At 36.2% G+C, this 21039-nt stretch overlaps 1 protein-coding gene across 1 annotated transcript in view; it reads right to left on the minus strand.

The window, feature by feature from the left end:
• Positions 1 to 21039, minus strand: part of KLHL1 (kelch like family member 1) — a 526330-nt gene that overhangs the window by 302145 nt on the left and 203146 nt on the right. Inside the window, exon 2 of the mRNA NM_001193055.2 lies at positions 17899 to 18081. Coding sequence (NP_001179984.2) covers positions 17899 to 18081 — 183 coding nt within the window. The remainder of the gene's footprint in view (positions 1 to 17898; positions 18082 to 21039) is intronic.

A 21039-nucleotide genomic window follows, 5' to 3' on the forward strand; every position in this document is an offset into this window, starting at 1 on the left:
CTTATCTGGCATATTTACTGAAGTATTTTTTATTGTTTTTTAATTTTTTAATTATTATTATTATTTTACTTTATAATACTGTATTTTAATAGTCTTTCTGATTTAACTGCTTTGTCTCCTAGGCAGATGATTAAGTCATCTGCTAAGAATCTTGTTTTGACCACTTCCTATCCATTCTCCATAACTCCTTTCACTATGCCTTTCTTTCAGGTTCATATAGGACCTCAATGTTGTGTTGAACTGTAGCCATGTTGGGAGAGAAAATTTGGGTTACTTTCTATCTTAAACAAGTCACATCTAGACTCTTTCTGTAGAATGCTTGCTAAATTTTTGTTGTATGAGCTTTACCAAGTAAGGAAAACACCTTTAATTTTTAGCTTTGCCAAAAAGATTTATAATATGTAGATGCTAAAATTCATAAAATGTCTTTTTTTCTGAATCAAAATTATCATTAGGATTTTTCTATTTAAAGTCATGAAAAATGAACCTGCTATTTTCTTTTCTTTTTTTCCCTATTTGACTCTTGAATAAAGATTATACTAGCCTTATAAAATGAATTGGCAGCTTAAAATCTTCTAAATTATGTATAGCAACTTATGAAAGAAAGTAAATAACTTTTCTTTTAAAATGTTCCAGAGCTTACTTGAATAAAATCCTTGTTGGCCTATTTTGGAAAAAAGTGACATATTAGTCCAATTTCAATGATTAAATTAGCTACAAACTTTTTTTATATACTCTTTTTTTCTTCATTAAGGTTTACATTTCTCAAGAATTAGCCCATTTTATCCCCAGTTCCTTGGGGCTTCCCTGATAGCTCAGCTGATAAAGAATCTGCCTGTAATGCAAGAAACCCTAATTCAATTCCTGAGTCGAGAAGATCCCCTGGAGAAGGGATAGGATACCCACTCCAGTATTCTTGAGCTTCCCTGGTGGTTCAGATGGTACAGAATTGTCTTGCAATGTGGGAGACCTGGGTTTGATCCATGGGTTGGGACGATCCCCTGGACAAGGAAATGGCAACCAACTTTTGTATTTTTTCCTGGAGAATCCCATGGACAGAGGAGCCTGGCAGGCTAGAGTCTATGGAGTCGCAGAGTTGGACACGACTGAGAGACCAAGCATACATCCAGTTTCTAAAATTTTTTTATTGTTAAAAAATTATATTCAGGTTTAATTCTACTGTTCTACTCAATTATATTTGCTTTCAATTTGCTCCATTTAGTCTTTTTGGTTTATGTATTTATTTATTTAGTGTCTTTTATTTTATCTCATTCATTTATATTTTAACTGGCTCTTTTTTCTTGCATGTATATGTGAATTTTTTTTAAGTGGTTGCTTTTAAATAGGGGTCAGAACTTTTTCTACAAATAGTCAGTTATAAAGTAGTTTAGGTATTAAGAATCATGCATACATTCTCTAGGGCTTCCCTGGTGACTCAGTGGTAAAGAATCCACCTGCCAATGCAGGAGACACAGAGTCAGTCTCTGGGTTGGGAAGATACCCTGGAGAAGGAAATGGCAACCCACTCCAGATTTTTGCCTGGAAAATTCCATGAACAGAGGAGCCCAGTGGGCTATAGTCCACAGGATCATACAAGAGTCAAACGGAATTTAGCATCTCAGTTGCCCACAACAACATATACTATCACATTTTCCTTTAAGAAAATTCAATCAATGGAAAATGTGAAAATGAATTTTAGCTCATGGTTCATACAAAACCTACCTACATGTTGGATGTGGCCTCTGCATTTAAGTTTGCTGACTCTATCTAGAGAATACACACTAATTTTTAAGTAGTAACAGTCTACTGTCAAGTAAAATTCACTGTTAGGTTGGTGCAAAAGTAATCGTGGTTTTGCATTGTTGAACTTTGCTGTTTGATACTGAAATACATGCTTAAATAACTGTGGTTATGTTAGACATCATTTTAATGTGTATCTCTCACTTTATTTTTCTTTTTTGCTAATGACTTATTACTTGTTTTTTTTATTTTATATTTATTTTAGACTATGGAAATTATGTCAGACAAAAAGCAAATTTCAGAGATTTTTTTTTTTAATTCAAGTTCAAAATGGATCATAAAGCAGCAGAGACAACTTGCAACATCAATAGTGCATTTAGCCCAGGAACTGCTATTGAACATACACTTCAGTGGTGGTTTAAGAAGTTTTGTGAAGGAGATGAGATCCTTGAAAATGAGAACTGTCGTGGCTGGTCATTGGAAGTTAACAGTGACCAACTGAGAGCCATCATCAAGGCTGATCCTCTTACAACTATATGAGAAGTTCCCAAAGAACTCAACATCGATAATTCTATTGTTACTTGGCATTTGAAGCAAATTGGAAAGGTGAAAAAGCTTGATTCAGTTCAGTTCAGTCGCTCAGTCTTGTCCGACTCTTTGCGACCCCATGAATCGCAGCACACCAGACCTCCCTGTTTATCATCAACTCCCGGAGTTTACCCAAACTCACGTCCATTGAGTCAGTGATGCCATCCAGCCATCTCATCCTCTGTCTCCTTCTCCTCCTGTCCTTAATCCCTCCCAGCATCAGAGTCTTTTCCAATGAGTCAACTCTTCACATGAGGTGGCCAAAGTACTGGAGTTTCAGCATCAGCATCAGTCCTTCCAATGAACACCCAGGACTGATCTCCTTTAGAATGGACTGGTTGGCTCTCCTTGCAGTCCAAGAGACTCTCAAGAGTCTTCTCCAACACCACAGTTCAAAAGCATCATTTCTTCAGCGCTCATCTTTCTTCACAGTCCAACTCTCACATCCATACATGACCACTGGAAAAACCATAGCCTTGACTAGATGGACCGTTGTTGGCAAAGTAATGTCTCTGCTTTTGAATATACTATCTAGGTTGGTCATAACTTTCCTTCCAGGGAGTAAGCGCCTTTTAATTTAATGGCTGCAATCACCATCTGCAGTGATTTTTGAGCCCCCCAAAATAGTCTGACACTGTTTCCACTGTTTCCCCATCTATTTCCCATGACACTTTCACTTCAATTGCTGAGCTGGTTGTCATAATATAATTAACTTTTCAACTCACGTCACCCTCTGAAGATAGGATCCCAAATTTAAAAAAAAAAAAAAAAATCTTTGCTTCGAAGTGTTGTCTTCTCTTATTCTGTTCAATAACAATGAATAATTTCTTGATTGGATTGTGGAGTTGAAAAGTTAATTATATTATGACAACCAGCTCAGCAATTGGACTGAGTGAAAGGGTTTGCTGTTCACCTGAGTCCTACTCTTCGCAATCCCATAGACTAAAGCCTGTCAGGCTCCTCTGTCCATAGAATTCTCCAGGCAAGACCACTGGTATAGGGAGTCATTCCCTTCTCAGGGAGTCTTCCCTACCCAGGGATTGAAGTCAGTTCTCTGCACTACTGGCAGATTCTTTAGCATTTGAGCCACTTGGGATTCCCTAGTTACACCTAAAAGAAGCTCCAAAGCACTTCCCAAAGTCAAATTTGCACCAAAAAAAAAAAGTCATGGTCACTGTTTGCTGCTGGTCTGATCCACTACAGCTTTCTTAATCCTAGTGAAACTAATACATCTGAGAAGTATGCTCAGCAAATTGATGAGATGCACTGAAAACTGTAATGCCTACAGTTGGCATGGGTTAACAGAAAGGGCCCGATTCATCTCCTTAACAATGCCTGACCGCATGTCACACAACCAAGCTTTAAAGTTGAAGAAATTGAGCTATGAAGTTTTGCCTCATCAGCCATATTCATCTGACCCCTCTCACCAATCAACTACCATTTCTGCAAGCATCTGGACAACTTTTTGCAGGTAAAATTCTTCCACAACCAGCAGGGGGCAGAAAATATTTTCCAAGAGTTTGTGGAATCCTGAAACATGGATTTTTACCCTACAGGAATAAACAAATTTCTCTTATTGGCAAAAATGCGTTGATTGTAATGGTTCTTATTTTGATTAATAAAGATGTGTTTAAGCCTAGTTATAGTGATTTAGCATTCCCCGCATTTCCTTTGGTACCAACCTAATGCTTCATTGCTGGCCAAGCACACCATGTCCGAGGGCACTAAGGCTGTCACCAAGTATACCAGCTCCAAGTAAATATAATATGCCTAGCCGCTGTTAACGGAGAAGGCAATGGCACCCCACTCCAGTACTCTTGCCTGGAAAATCCCATGGACGGAGGGCCTGGTGGGCTGTAGTCCACGGGGTCGCTAAGAGTCAGACACGACTGAGCGACTTCACTTTCACAATGCTTCATAAACATTGCAAGAACCTCACAACAGCATAAACTCCTTACTTTCTTCTTGCTCAGTCAAGAATCATTTTAAAGAATATATGAAAGTGAGAGTGAAGTCACTCAGTTGTGTCCGACTCTTTGTGACCCCATGGACTGTACAATTCTTGGAATTCACCAGGCCAGAATACTGGGGTGGGTAGCCTCTCCCTTCTCCAGGGGATCTTCCCAACCCAGGGATCGGACCCAGGTCTCCCGCATTGCAGGTGGGTTCTTTATCAGCTGAGCCACGAGGGAAGCCCAAGAATACTGGAGTGGGTAGCCTGTCCCTTCTCCGGTTAATCTTCCCAACCCCAAAATCAAATTGGGGTCTCCTGCACTGTAGGTGGATTCTTTACTAACTGACCTATCAAGGAAGCCCAAAGAATATATGTGTGAAAGTAAAAATGACTCAATTTTGTTCTAAAGAAGTATAAAGATACTGAAGGGTATCAATACCCTTCAAGTGAAAGAAGCTTCTTTAGTATTTCTTGTAAAGAATGTCTGATGATAATAAATTCTGTCAGTTTTCATTTATATAAAAATATCTTGATTCAGCTGCATTGAGAATATAAAGTTATTTCACTTGATATAGAATTCTAGATTGAGAGAAAAACTTTTTTGAGCTAGAAAACTAATATTCTATTATGATCAAGTCTCTATTGTTTCTAATAGAAATGATTTTTCATTCTTATAATTGTTTCCCTGTTTTACAATGTCCTTTATCTCTAATTGTTTTAGTTTTTCTCAGTTTATTTTAGGAGTTAGATTTAGCCTATTATGGCTTAAGTTATATAGATGTGGTTACTTTTTTATTCTTCTTACCATTTTCTGAGCTTCCTGGAGAGGTGGATGGATCTTTTTCATCAAATTTAGAAAATTATCTGTTAATTGTACCTCATTTTTTCACCCAATTCGTCTTCTAACTCTTTTTTGGACTTTAAATCTATGTATGTTCCAATAATTGAGAGTACCTTACATGTTGTTGAGTGAGCTCAGTTTACACTCAATTTTTCTTTTGCTTTGTGTTTTATTGCAGACGACTTCTAGTGAATCAACATTTTTTTTTCCAAATCTCTGTTAATATCAACTTGCATTATGATATTCATCTTTTTCTCTAGATATTTTCAGAGAAGGCAAGGCACCCCACTCCAGTACTCTTGTCTGGAAAATCCCATGGACAGAGGTTCCTGGTAGGTTGCAGTCCATGGGGTCGCTAAGAGTCAGACATGACTGAGCGACTTCACTTTCACTTTTCAGTCTCATGTATTGGAAATGGCAACCCACGCCAGTGTTCTTGCCTGGAGAATCCCAGGGATGGGGGAAGACTGGTGGGCTGCCGTCTATGGGGTCGCACAGAGTCGGACATGACTGAAGCAACTCAGCAGCAGCAGCAGCAGTATAGATATTTTAAATTATCTTTCGTACTTGCTTTAATGGCCTTTTTCCAGGTTGAGTTGACTGATTCTGCTCTTGACTGCAGATTTACATTCTCCAAGCTTTCTCCCATGTGTCCTTAAGTCTCACTTGTAAATTGGACATTGTGGTCAATGCAAACCATTAAAAAAAAGTAGAAGCTAAGAAGAGAATATGATTTTAGTTTTTAGTTATTTTTAATTTTTATTTTTTTGCCATAACTTTTTGATAGCTTTAAAAATATGCAGCTATTTCAATTTTCTGATGATTTATTGTTGTTTTAATGATTGTTAAGATTTTTGTATACTTTAAAATCCTAAGTAGGAATATATTTTAAGATGAATGAGTAACATATTTGACAGTATGTTCTGATTCTAAATGAATAGAGAATTGTAAAAAAAAAAAAATTTTTGAAAACTGAATTGTAGTTAAGATGTGTGTTTTAATCAGTTGTCTAAATTATTCCTGAAACTCTTCTCTGTTTAAAGTGGATTGAAATTAGTGGTATCAGTATAACTTTATGATTTATAGTGCTTATGATTCATAAGTTTATGACTTTTTTCAACTGGAAAAAACCTTCAGTATATACTTCATGAATTTAGGGATGTGATTCATGATTTTAACTATTAATATTAATAGCCTAATTGGTAACATGTTAGAAATATTTAAAGTTATAAGTTTGCTACATATTTAAATGGACAGTTAGTACCTAAACATGTCAACTCTTTATATTCCCATAGGTGACAAAATAATTAAGATACAGATAGCTTTAAATATTTGTTATACATTGATTAGATAAATCAGTGTTAATCAGTTTTATCAAAAGAACTAAATATAACTGAATACCAAAGTAAACTATCATAAACCACAGGTATATGTGTGTGTGTATATATATATATATATTTTTTTTTTTTTTCTGGAGCATAAGAAATATACTGACATAAAGTTAGCCAGTTAACCAGTTTAAGTATATAAGGGCTTTATTTGCAACCAGGCAACATCCATATAGAGGAAAATATTTCAAAACCTACAGAATTTTATCTTAAATAATGATATGAAATCATCTCCATCAGCTATAAAATACAAAATACTGCTAACTCAGTAAGAGAAGTACAGAAAACTTTATACTGCATTTAGATTTAGTGACACATAAAATTTGAATTAGATGTTAAAAGAGGAACGCAATGCATAACAGAAAGTAATATCTTCATAGGTGAGTATATAGCTTCTATTAATGCAAGAGAAGCAGGAGCAAAAACTGCATAAATAAGTGAATGCCTGCAGTCACACTGGAAAAGTCTCTTATTGAGGTCACTACAAATTTATTTCCTTACAAAGCTATTAAACCTGTCTAAGTCCTACTCCAGGTTATTGTGGAGTTTGACACTGTGGACTTCCCACGCCTTCTCTAAATCCCATTTTAGCTAAGGCAGTGCAGACTTCCTTAGTCTTGTTTTCCTCAAATTATTTGACTTTTCTTACTCTTACTTCTTGACCCTTTCACTGCCTCCAGGTTTTTTTCTTGGGTCTCTAAATTTTGGCCTTAACACTCACTGTTTCAGAACCATGTTTAAGCATGGTCTTAATTATAACATTTATTGTGGTTTTAATCTAGCATCTTATCTAGAATGCCTGTAGAAACTGCTCACTAGATATCCCAGTAGCATTCTTGTATGCCCTCTACTAAACTCAGAGTATTCCCTGGGAGGGCTCTTTTATTTTTACTTCCCTAATTCTACTTGGTGTATTACCAATATATTGAATTTTCACAATATTACGAAGTCATCACTTATGTCCTCTGGCTTTGTTGCCTGTAAAATATGACACAAGACCCATCTTTCCTCTTGAATTGGACTGTATGATTCTTGTGCCCAGACCCCTTTTATGAGGTACACCTATGTTTCCAGCACCAGTGATATTGACACCTAACTGCTTCCAGTTGTCTTTTCTGTGTAGACCAATTGCACTTGGTCTAACAGAGGTTGCCTCACTCCATGTGCTCAGGCTACTCTTACCTCATCTCCAGAATTCTACAGCCTTCCCAACTCTCAGCCTGTGAGTGGGTCCAACAATGATGACTAATAGAACCAAGGTGTGAAGGCTGTCCCTTTTCCTCAGGGTATGACTAGGAGTTAAAGATGAAATGACGGACCTGCTAAGACCACATCCTGGATTTGCTCCTTCTGCCTATCCTGCTCTTCTTCTGAAAATACTTTATAAATAAACTGTGCACACCTGAATTCCAGTCTCTACTCTGCATCCAAATATCCTGACTAATGACACTGTTCAAAGCGTTTCTCAATTCATCCATTTTTCAGTGTTTACATAGTCCTCATTTCATGCCTGAATTAAGTATAACAGCTTCCTGGGGCAGTAGTTAGTTTTTGCTCTGCCCATCTTTTGTACATTTTCTAAACCTGTGCCATTTTTCAGACTGTCTTTGTAAATTATGCTAAACAGACTACTGTAGTCATTAAAGCATTACTTCTATAGCCAGACAGCCTGGGTTTGAATATATTTCCACCACCTATGAAATGCATAATTTGGTTGAATTCTTAATTTCTCCATTTTCTATTCTATGAGAGAAAAATTGGAAAAATAATTTTCTTCCTTTTCAGGACAAAGTGGGTTAGTATATGAGGTGCACTTCAAATAGGGTTTGGTAGATAACCAATAGAGTGAGTGTTAACTAGTATTATTGAAAGTGAAAGTGTTAGTTTCCCAGTAATGTCTGACTCTTTGCAACTCCATGTAGCCCACCAGGCTCCTCTGTCTATGGGATTTTCCAGGCAAGAATACTGGAGTGGATTGCCATTTCCTTTGCCAGGGTATCTTCCCTACCTAGGGATCAAATCTGAGACTCCCACATTGAAGGTAGGTTTTTAACCATCAGAGGCCCCAGGGAAGCTATTATTATTATTATTGACTTGATTAGCTCAGCTGGTAAACAATCCACCTGCAATGCAGGAGACCCCAGTTCGATTCCTGGGTGGGGAAGATCCTCTGATGAAGAGATAGGCTACCCATACCAGTATTCTTGGGCTTCCCTGGGGTTCAGTTTGTAAATAATCCACCTGCAATGTGGGAGGCCTGGGTTTGATCCCTGGGTGGAGAACATCCTCTGGAGGAGGGCATGCCAACCCACTCCAGTCTTTTTGCCTGGAAAATCCCCAGGGACAGAGAAGCCTGGTGGGCTATAGCCCATGGGGTCTCAAAGAATCAGACACAATTGAGTGACTAAGCACAGCATTGATTTGACTATGTTATTCCCCTATTCAAGAACCTATGTGAACTTTAATTGCACACATAATTCCAATGCAAACCTCTCTACCAGATATCAAGGTTTATCATAATAACATTTGCCTTAATTTTATAGCTTGCTTTCTATATTGCTCCACGTTAGCTAAACTGGTACATTGTAATTTTCAAAACTGCAAATTATTTACTTCTCTATTTTCCATACTATTCTATCTAAAATAGCATATTTGTTCTCTTTCATTAGGCTGATCTCAATTTCTCCTAAAAAAATTTTTATAATACTCTCATATAGTACTCATTTCTTTTATTGTCTCTTGTATTTGGAATCAAAGCCATATATTTCAGTTGTAGTTATTTACAAACACAAGTACATTGTCCTATGGGTTACTCTTTCCTCTTCAAGATAGTTGGAAGCTTCACAAGGAAAATGAACATGTTTTATAATTCTTTTGCATCACCAGCAGGGCACAGAGCAATGCTATAATATGTTTGATAAACATCTGTTTTAATTAATACAAGGAAAGATGCTTCACTGGTTGCTGTATATTCACAGTAAGAATAAAGAGGATATTTAAATGATATCTAAACAATGGGGGAAAAAACAAGTTTTCAGCTTCTCTTACCTCCCCTAGCTTAGTTTTGTTGAGATATTGTTGATATGTGCTGTGCTGTGCTTAGTCTCTCAGTCGTGTTCGACTCTTTGTGACCACATGGACTGCAGCCCACCAGGCTTCTCTGTACATGAGAATTCTCCAGGCAAAAATACTTGACTGGGTTTCCATGCCCTCCTCCAGGAAATCTTCCTTACCCAGGGATCGAACCCAGGTCTCTCCCATTGGAGGCAGATTCTTTAACATCTGAGTCACCAGGCAAGCTCAAGAACACTGGAGTGGGTAGCCTATCCCTTCTGCAGAGAATCTTCCCAACCTAGGAGTCAAACAATATTCTCCTGCATTGTGGGTGATTTCTTTACCGGCTGAGCTACCTATGAAGCCCACTGTTGTTATATAATGTGTGAATGTGATACATATATATACTGTGAAAGGATTACCATAATACTTTTATAACTGTCATATTCTATTGATGAATTGATACTTTTATCACTATATAGTGACCATCTTTGTCTCTTGTTACGATTTTTGGCTTAAAGTCTATTCTGTATGAAATAACCATAGCTACTGTGATCTTTTTACATTTGTTTGCTTGGAAAAACTTTTTCTATCCATTTACTTTTAGACTATGTGTGTTCTTAAAGCTTAGTCTCTTGTAGACAGAATATAATTGGGTCTTAGTTTTTAAGTCATTCAGGCACTCTATGCCTTTGTATTAAAGAGTTTAATCCAACTATATTTAGAATAATTACTGATAACACCTGAAAAAGATGTCCTGTTCATTATAGGGGATGGGAATTCAAAAGTAGATGTCAAGTAACACCTGAAGTAACAGGCAAAATTGGCCTTGGAGTACAGAATGAAGCAGAGCAAAGACTAATAGAGTTTTGCCAAGAAAATGCACTGCTCATAGCAAACAGCCTCTTCCAACAACACAAAAGAAGACTCTACACATGGACATCACCAGATGGTCAACACTGAAAACAGATTGATTAAATTCTTTGCAGCCAAAGATAGAGATGCTCTATAGAGTCAGCAAAAACAAGACCGGGAGCTGACAGTGGCTCAGATCATGAACGCCTTATTGCCAAAATCAGACTTAAATTGAAGAAAGTAGGGAAAACCACTAGACCATTCAGGTATGACCTAAATCAAATCCCTTATGACTACACAGTGGAAGTGAGAAATAGATTTAAGGGCCTAGATCTGATAGATAGAGTGCCTGATGAACTATGGAATAAGGTTCATGACATTGTACAGGAGATAGGGATCAAGATCATCACCATGGAAAAGAAATGCAAAAAAAGCAGAATGGCTCTCTGGGGAGGCCTTACAAATAGCTGTGAAAAGAAGAGAAGCTAAAAGCAAAAGAGAAAAGGAAAGATATAAGCATCTGAATGCAGAGTTCCAAAGAATAGCAAGGAGAGATAAGAAAGCCTTCCTCAGCGATCAATGCAAAGAAATAGAGGAAAACAACAGAATGGGAAAGACTAGAGATATCCTCAAGAAAATTAGAGATACCAAGGGAACATTTCATGCAAAGATGGGCTCAATAAAGGACAGAAATTGTATGGAACTAACAGAAGCAGAAGATATTAAGAAGAGGTGGCAATAATACACAGAAGAACTGTACAAAAAAGATCTTCACAACCAAGATAATCACAATGGTGTGATCACTCACCTAGAGCCAGATATCCTGGAATGTGAAGTCAAGTGGGCCTTAGAAAGCATCACTATGAACAAAGCTAGTGGAGGTGATGGAATTCCAGTTGAGCTATTTCAAATCCTGAAAGATGATGCTGTGAAAGTGCTGCACTCAATATGCCAGTAAATTTGGAAAACTCAGCGGTGGCCACAGGAGTGGAAAAGATCAGTTTTCATTCCAATCGCAAAGAAAGGCAATGCCAAAAAATGCCCAAACTAGCGCACAATGCACTCATCTCACACGCTAGTAAAGTAATGCTCAAAATACTCCAAGCCAGGCTTCAGTAATACATGAACTTCCAGATGTTCAAGCTGGTTTTAGAAAAGGCAGAGGAACCAGCGATCAAATTGCCAACATCCTCTGGATCATGAAAAAAGCAAGAGTGTTCCAGAAAAACATCTATTTCTGCTTTATTGACTATGCCAATGTTTTGACAGTGTGGATCACAATAAACTGTGGAAAATTCTGCAAGAGATGGGAATACCAGACCACCTGATCTGCCTATTGAGAAACCTATATGCAGTTTAGGAAGCAACAGTTAGAACTGGACATGGAACAACAGACTGGTTCCAAATAGGAAAAGGAGTATGTCAAGGTTGTATATTGTCACCCTGCTTATTTAACGTATATGCAGAGTACATCATGAGAAACACTGGGCTGGAAGAAGCACAAGCTGGAATCAAGATTGCTGGGAGAAATATCAATAACTTCAGATATGCAGATGACACCACCCTTATGGCAGAAAGTGAAGAGGAACTAAAAAACCTCTTGATGAAAGTGAGAGGAGAGTGAAAAAGTTGGCTTAAAGCTTAACATTCGGAATACTAAGATCATGGCATCTGGTCCCATCACTTCATGGGAAATAGATGGGTGAACAGTGGAAACAGTGTCAGACTTTATTTTGGGGGGCTCCAAAATCACTGCATATGGTGATTGCAGGCATTAAATTAAATTTAATTAAAAAAAAAAAGATGCTTACTTCTTGGAAGGAAAGTTATGACCAACCTAGATTGCATATTGAAAAGCAGAGACATTACTTTGCCAACAGTCCATCTAGTCAAGGCTATGGTTTTTCCAGTGGTCATGTATGGATATGAGAGTGGACTGTAAAGAAAGCTGAGTGTCAAAGAATTGATGCTTTTGAACTGTGGTGCTGGAGAAGACTCTTGAGAGTCCCTTGGACTGCAAGGAGATCCAACCAGTCCATTCTAAAGGAGATCAGACCTGGGTGTTCACTGGAAGGACTGAGGCTGAAGCTGAAACTCCAGTACATCAGCCACCTCATGTGAAGAGTTGACTCATTGGAAAAGACCCTGATGCTGGGAGAGATTGGGGGCAGGATGAGAAGGGGACGACAGAGGATGAGATGGCTGGACGGCATCACTGACTCTATGGACATGGATTTGGGTCAACTCCAGGAGCTGGTGATGGACAGTGAGGCCTGGAGTGCTGTGATTCATGGGGTCGCAAAGAGTCAGACGTGACTGAGCAACTGAACTGAATTGAACTGAAGGATTTATAATGTCATTGTATTGTTTTCTGACTGTTTTGCTGATTCCTTGTTTCTTCCTTCCTTTTTTGCTATCTTTACTTGGGGACTGATGATTTTCTAGTGTTATGTTTTGATTCCTTTCTTTTTTACTTTGTGTATCTGTTGTAAGTTTGCTTTATGATTATCATGAAATTTGCATAAAATATCCTATAAAACTAAGTCTATTTTATGCTGATAATTTCATTTTCATAAGAATACTCTGACCTTTTACTCCCACTTTTTTGTTTTGGTGTCACAATTCACCTGTTGTTACGCTGTGTATTTATTAACTAATTATTGTAGCTATAGTTATTTTGAACACTTTTGTCTTCTAATGTGTATATATATATATATATATATATATATATATAATAACAAAGTGATTAATACACCAGCATATTGCAGTATTGGATTATTCTTGTGGCTGGCGTGGCAGTAGAGTAAGCCTTGAACTTGGAACCACCAGATTCTGCTTGTAAGATGAGAACTTTCAGACCAGTCTGAAGGTTTGTTCTGCCAGAGCAAGTTTCTGTTGCAGAGACAGCAGACAGCCTGGATCCAAGAGCAAGTGAAAGTGAGAGTCGCTCAGTAGTATCCAACTCTTCACATCCCCATGGACTATACAGTCCATGGAATTCTCCAGGCCAGAAAACTGGAGCGCATGGCGTTTCCCTTTTCCAGGGGATCTTCCCAACCCAGGGATCAAACTCAGGTCTCCCTGAATTTCAGGAGAATTCTTTACCAGCTGAGCTGCAAGGGAAGCCTGGATCCGTGGGAACCAACTTAAATTTTGGATCCACAGGGGCAAGCCTGGCACTGGAACCTGGTGGCACAAGTGGATGGCCCGACATTGGGAAGGATAAAAGCCTGGATCTCTGGTAGTTGGCCTGGTTGGGCCAACCAGAAGCCTGGGTTCAAGGAACCCAGTCTGGGTTGAGGGGGCCTCATAGGCATCCTGTGTCCACAGGAGCACTTCCAGAGCCTAGTGCAATGGGAGTTGTCTAGAGTTACCAAAGCCAGCAGGCACTGGGATCTTTCTTTTTTTTCTTCTGAAGTTTGTACAGGACTATTATAATTTATTCTGCTCCCATCAAAGAATATCTATAAACTAACTTTCCATCAGTAGAGATAACCATTACTCTTTGCCTACTCTTGAGTATTAATATCTAAGTTACTTATGAAATTAAACGTTTCTAAATATAGCAATTCCCCCTTTTAGCCTCAACTATTTCCATAATACTAGTGCTCAGTAAAGAACATTAGAGTAATAAATATATTCTTGAAATAAATAAATACACTGTCAAAGTGCTAGTCACTAAGTTGTGTCCTACTCTTTGCAACCCCATGAGCTGTAGCTGTTAGGCTCTTCTGTCCATGGACTTCTCCAGGCAAAAATACTGGAGTGGGTTGCCACTCCCTTCTCCAGGGTGTCTTCCCAACCCAGGGATCGAACCTGGGTCTTCCACATTTTGGCAGATTCTTTACCGTCTGAGCCACCAGGGAAGTCCCTGCAGGAAAATGAAAATAGAATATGTTGCTTCCTGAGATACCCAATATTTTGGTCTATAGAGCAAGATCCTTTCTTCTCTATCATATATCATTTTATTTTTCACTTAAGAATTTATTTGATCTTGAAATGTTCATTGGAGAAGGAAATGGCAACCCACTCCAGTGTTCTTGCCTGGAGAATCCCAGGGGTGGGGGAGCCTGGTGGGCTTCAGTCTATTGGGTCGCACAGAGTCAGACAACGACTGAAGCGACTTAGCAGCAGCAGCAGAAATGTTCATACTAAGACGTTCAAAGCATATACATGTTTATATATTAGAAATAATTCCAGTGCCTCCTTTATCGTGCCTAGGAGCCTTACTTCCCAAGAACAAAGATTGTTGACTGTGTTTTAGATTCTTCCACACTTTTTCTATGCACAAAAAATTAAAAGTGCCATTATTTCCAACTCACAGGAAGTTAGCTGTTTAAGATTTTTTCATTTACTTATGTCTAAGGCACTTATTCTTAATGATGGCTAAAGGGAGAAAAAAACTTTCAAAAGCTTAACCATATTTCATTATATACTTGTATATCATGAGAGAGTAAGCCATGAAAACTTCTTAATTCTTTTACTTTTGAAAATTTGACTGTCTAAATTATTAATATTGATCTTGCCAGTCTAATTTTCAGCATCTGACATCCCTAATTATAGGCAACCTACCTAAGAAAAATTCCTATATTTAAAATTTGGAGTTTTACCTTCAAATGTTTTGTTTTGGTAGTTGCTAAAAAATTAAGCAAGACCATTTACAAGAAGTCTGTATTTTAGAATTTCTTTGAGAAATTAAACCACAGATAAAATCAAGATTTTAATTATTTTTAATTCTGAAAATATATTAATGGTTATCTTAAGTACTGTTAGCCTTTCAGAGCTAATCTACTTAAAAATATGCCTAACAATAATCTAAATACACCTATAAAGACATGGCATTTCATTAATAAATAGTTGCAACTTACATCACGTTAAATATATATATACAATATAGCCATCACATAAGCTAAAGATTTTATGGGAAGTCAGTAATGGTCATAATCTGTTAACTTAAATGGGAATTGATTTGAAAGTTTCAAATGACAAGACAATTAATATGAAAGAAAACACATATCTTTGTGAATGACTATGACATTTAACTTGCAATCTTTTCAGGCAGAATAGGAGATCTTAATGCAAATTGTTTCTTTTTCTATTATTTGAACTTACCTTATTAGTCCCATATTATTCACTGCTAATGATTGAGACATTATATATATTTTGTCCAAAGACAATATTCAATTGTGCTAATCAAAATATAACAGTATAACTTAAAAATCCATTCATTTATTACTACTACTAAGATTATTATTTTTTTAAAGCAAAGATCTAATTTTGCATTGATTATAGTCATTTTGTATTACAAAAATATAAACATGGAGGTGTAATATACTTGCAGTTATTAAAAACAGTGCTTGCCTTTTTCAGGCTTCCCATAAACATTTTCCCACATATTTGTTAATATATGTTTACCTTAGATATCTACTCACTGAAAGCATAGTACTAAAGTTTTAAACCACAGAGTGAGAAAATATAAATCCTAATTTAAATAAATTTAGTGAATAGGGTAAATTTTTCTTATATTAAGAAAAATGTAGATAACTGACAATAATATATCAAATTTCATATCTGCTAAATACATAAAATATGTAAATGTTTAGAATATTGTTCATATAAATAATACATTGCTAAGATATATTTTCCAGTAATCTAAACCAATAAAAAAACTTATGTTTTAGTCATATTTGTTATAAAATAAATGCATAATTTACCAAATTATTTAGAAAATAATATTAACAGTCTATATAAGAAGAATAATATGGAAAAAAATAGAATATGATTAATATGGGGGATTGCCCAATATACTGGTTAAAATTGCTTCAAATGAGAAATACTAAATTAGTACCAATAAAAGTCTATAAAATAAGATTATTAAAATTATATAAAGCTCTGTTTTTAAAAATTCATGAGAATTTAATCTGTTTACATACTTTTGAGGTGATTCCGTCTTCTTGAACAAATACATATATATATATTAAACTAGTGGGTAATTAAAATAAACTTAGCTACATTATGAAATTAGAATTACTTGTTAACAGAATTTTCATCTAGTTGCTATTTAGATGATAGGTTAGAATAATCTACATATTTGTCACACATTGCAACACTGTCTCAATAATAATGATAATACAATTGTTCTATTGGTAATGATAATGCAATTCCATAGAAGTGCTTGCAAAATAAGTGTGAATATTGTATTATTGGAGAAGGAAATGGCAACCCACTCCAGTGTTCTTGCCTGGAGAAATCCATGGACAGAGGAGCCTGGCAAGCTTCAGTCCTTGGGGTCACAAAGAATTGGACATGATTTAGTGACTATCACTATTGTATTATTAGAATTGCTGTCATAGTTAATTGATGAATTGAACCCCATAAGATCTAGATTAATTATTTAATGTAAAATGTTCTTTCCTATGCATTTTTAGTGTATTGGTTTAAATGCAATGTCCATGATTTAACATACTTATGATAATAGAAATATAGCCTTATATTTTGGAATTCTTTTAATAGTTTGCACTTAGGCGCATATATATTATCTAGATAATGCAATATAAGTTTAAAAATATGGGAAAGAGAGGCACATTGTAAATATTTATTTTACATAGTTTACTGTTTTCTATTTATTCATCGGTATTAATGGTATTAAATGGCATATGTCAAGGTAGCCTAAGGCGATTTGTCCATATATTCAACTATTTAAAATAATCCATATCAAAAATTAATATTAAAATTCTTTTCTCATAAAAATTTCAAAAAATAAATAGAAAAATTGAGGAAAAATTCAACATCAAATTTAATGAATTTTCAGAAATAAACTAATAGCATATAAATAGGACACAAATAATCAGATATCTAGTTCATGTAACTTAGAATTATTATTTATAAATAAATACTAAGGAATATTTAAAAATGCATTAACCTTTGAATATATTGGGCCTTAGAAATAGTATCAGTATGTCACAAATTAAGGAACTTTTAATACATTTAAAATAAAGGTATCACTATGAATTTCCTGTGATATCACAGTTAATTTCCTAGTTGAAATAGACAGTGTATACCAAAAATAACATGACTTTCTTTCAATTTTGACAGAAAAGCATATCTCATATTTCAGAGCTTAGGCACATACTCCTAAGTCAAATATAAATATAAATATAAATATAAAGCACATTTCAGAGCTTAGGTACATACTCCTAAGTCAAAATTGATTCCCAATTAGTATGACTCAGTAATGAGTCAATAAAATGGGGTATTTTTCAACCTTATTAGAAGCTTTATTTCTGAACTAGTTATATTTGCTTTACTTCTTAAAAAGATGACTTATGGCATTATAACTCTCACCAAGAAAATTATCCAAACGTCCTTAAAAACATGGATGCTTACTTCTCTACTTGTAGAGTATTTTGAAATCTATATACTAGACCATCATTATAAACATATGACTTCATATTTCAGATAAAGACAGATTACTATACCTATGTGCAGGTATTTTTCGGTTCCCAACAATCAGGATAACATCACAGAGTTGCTGTTGCTTCAAATAACTTTCCATTTTTCTGAATGTTTGCTCAGCATGGTGCACAGCCTGATAGAATTCTTCAGAGCTACCAGAGTCCATATCACTTTGAGGTGTCAGCAAATGGCTAGTTTCTGACAGTCTGCAAACCACACACAAAAAGCACAAAAAGATGGGGTTTATAAAGTGCCACCAATTGTTCAGAACTACATACAAAGTTTAGTTTTAAATTTAAGCTTCTCTCCTAATGTCCATTATTATTAATATGTCAGAAAATCCATTTGGGGTTAAATGATTTGTTTTAAGAAGCAATAAGTGAATTGTAAATTTTTCTCACTTTAAAGAAATTTAAAAGATAGGTTATCTGTATTTATTAGGAGCTAATAAACTTGAAAACAGTGAGAAATGGTAAATTACAAACATAACCTCCCTAAAATGAATTACTAGTTAAATGTTAATTTAATCAATTTGACATTGAGTTTGACCATTTAATTATATGTTTCTAAATTACTATTCTTGTGAGGTTTTAGTAAATGTTTTATATAAGTAGGTGATTTTTACTGCAAGAAATTATATAATGTCATTTGGAAAAAGACTGACAAAAATTTGACAGTAGATTGTTGACTCATATTCTGTACCCAATTCATTAAACAAAAACATAAATATATAATTATGTAAAAAACTCTGTTCAGTCGCTCAGTCATGTCTGACTCTTTGCGACCCCATGGACCACAAGCACGCCAGGCCTTCGTGTCCATCACCAACTCCCGGAGTTTACCCAAACACATGTCCATTGAGTCCGTAATGCCATCCAACCACCTCATGCTCTGCCATCCCCTTCTCCTTTGGCCTCAATCTTTCCCAGCATCAGGGTCTTTTCCAATGAGTCAACTCTTTGCATCAAGTAGCCAAAGTATTGGAGTTTCAACTTCAACATCAGTCCTATAAATGAACACCCAGGACTGATCTCCTTTAGGATGGACTGGTTGGATCTCCTTGCAGTCCAAGGGACTCTCAAGAGTCTTCTCCAACAGCATCAGTTCTTCAGGTTCAGCTTTCTTTATAGTTCAAATCTCACATCTGTACATGACTACTGGAAAAACCATAGCCTTGACTAGATGGACCTTTGTTAGCAAAGTAATGTCTCTGCTTTTTAATATGCTGTATAGTTTGTTCATAACTTTCCTTCCAAGGAGTAAGTGTCTTTTAATTTCATGACTGATGGCACCGTCTGCAGTGATTTTGGAGCCCCCAAAAATAAAGTCAGCCACTGTTTCCACTGTATCCCCATCCATTTTCCATGAAGTGATAGGACTGGATGCCATGATCTTCGTTTTCTGAATGTTGAGCTTTAAGCCAACTTTTTCACTCTCCACTTTCACTTTCTTCAAGTGGCTCTTTAGTTTTTCTTCACTTTCTGCCATAAGGGTGGTGTCTTCTTCATATCTGACGTTATTGATAATTCTTCCAGTAATCTTGATTCCAGCTTGTGCTTCATTAAGTTTTAGGATTTCATAAAATCCATGATACTTATTTTTGGCTCTTATATCTAATAATATTATAGGCTATTTCGCAATAAAGACATTAAGATACATATGTTATATATAGAACACTCTCAATATACATGCATGATAAGACCAGCAGACTCAAGTATGTGCTCTGATAATAAATTCTTAAAAAATTAAAAAATGAAACTCTATTAGATGCATAACATTAATAAGGAAATAAATGACATATTTCAAGATAGAAAGTTACATGGAGTATTATACTTCCCATTACAATGCAATAACTTGTTGCTAACTAAACCCCTCACCAGGAACACCAGAAAAAAGTTGCATAAAATATCAAAATAACTACTGGAATATACTTATATTCCAGGCAGCTGGAATAAGGCAGCTAGGATCTGAAAGAATAAGATCCTAGAATAAAGGTAAACTCATGAAAGTCAGCTCAAAATTGCACACAATATTTTCTTTCCTCATTAAGGTTTCTACCAACTATAAACAACATCAAGTAGGAGTCTGAGAACCTAAAAAGCTAATAACTTGGGAACTAAGCAGAACTTCTGCTGGTACTACGTGGCTTGGTGGAAGAATGGATATTTTCCTCAAAAGTAGTCAGAAATGGAGGGCCATGTGGGACCATAGGGCAGGAAAGTTCAGGTATGGCCACTATTGTGTGCCAGTTTTCCCTTAGTGGTTATTTGCTGATTCCTAAATGTGCTCATCAAGGCTATGGTTTTTCCAGTGGTCATGTATGGATATGAGAGTTAGACTATAATGAAAGCTGAGCACTGAAGAATTGATGCTTTTGAACTGTGGTGCTGGAGAAGACTCTTGAGAGTCCCTTGGACTGCGAGGAGATCCAACCAGTCCTCTCTAAAGGAGATCAGTCCTGGGTGTTCACTGGAAGGACTGATGCTAAAGCTGAAACTCCAGTACTTTGGCCATCTCATGCACAGTTGACTCATTGGAAAAGACTCTGATGCTGGGAGGGATTGGGGGCAGGAGGAGAAGGGGACGACAAAAGATGAAATGGCTGGATGGCATCACCGACTCGATGGACATGAGTTTGAGTAAACTCCGGGAGTTGGTGATGGACAGGGAGGCCTGGTGTGCTGCGATTCATGGGGTCGCAAAGAGTCGGACACGACTGAGTGACTGAACTGAACTGAACTTAACTGAAATGTGCTAGGTGAGTAAAAAATAGTTATAGTATGTTTAGAAGTTAAACAGAGCTTGAAAGATAATAATTTGAATTTAAGGGCATACAAAAACAGGGAACTCTGGCAAATTAATGGACTTTCAACTGAACTTCTGAAGAACTATATCCTAGTAGAAGTCAGAGAAACTGGAAATAGACAAGATAATACAAAGGCTGAAACTTAGATTTGAATCAATGAAATCTCCAATTGAATTAAGTTGATTTTCTAATGTAAATGCCAACAAACAGTCAAAATAAATTCTCACTAGAAAGAGATAACCTTATTTAGATTCTTTTATTTCTTGTGTATGTGCATACAGCACTTGACATTAAAGAAAAGTAGCAAACTTATAAAGAAGTTACAGGGATAAAAACAAACATTAGAAACAGACCACCA

The sequence above is a fragment of the Bos taurus genome, chromosome 12, assembly GCF_002263795.3.
Source record: "Bos taurus isolate L1 Dominette 01449 registration number 42190680 breed Hereford chromosome 12, ARS-UCD2.0, whole genome shotgun sequence".
Lineage (NCBI taxonomy): Eukaryota > Metazoa > Chordata > Mammalia > Artiodactyla > Bovidae > Bos > Bos taurus.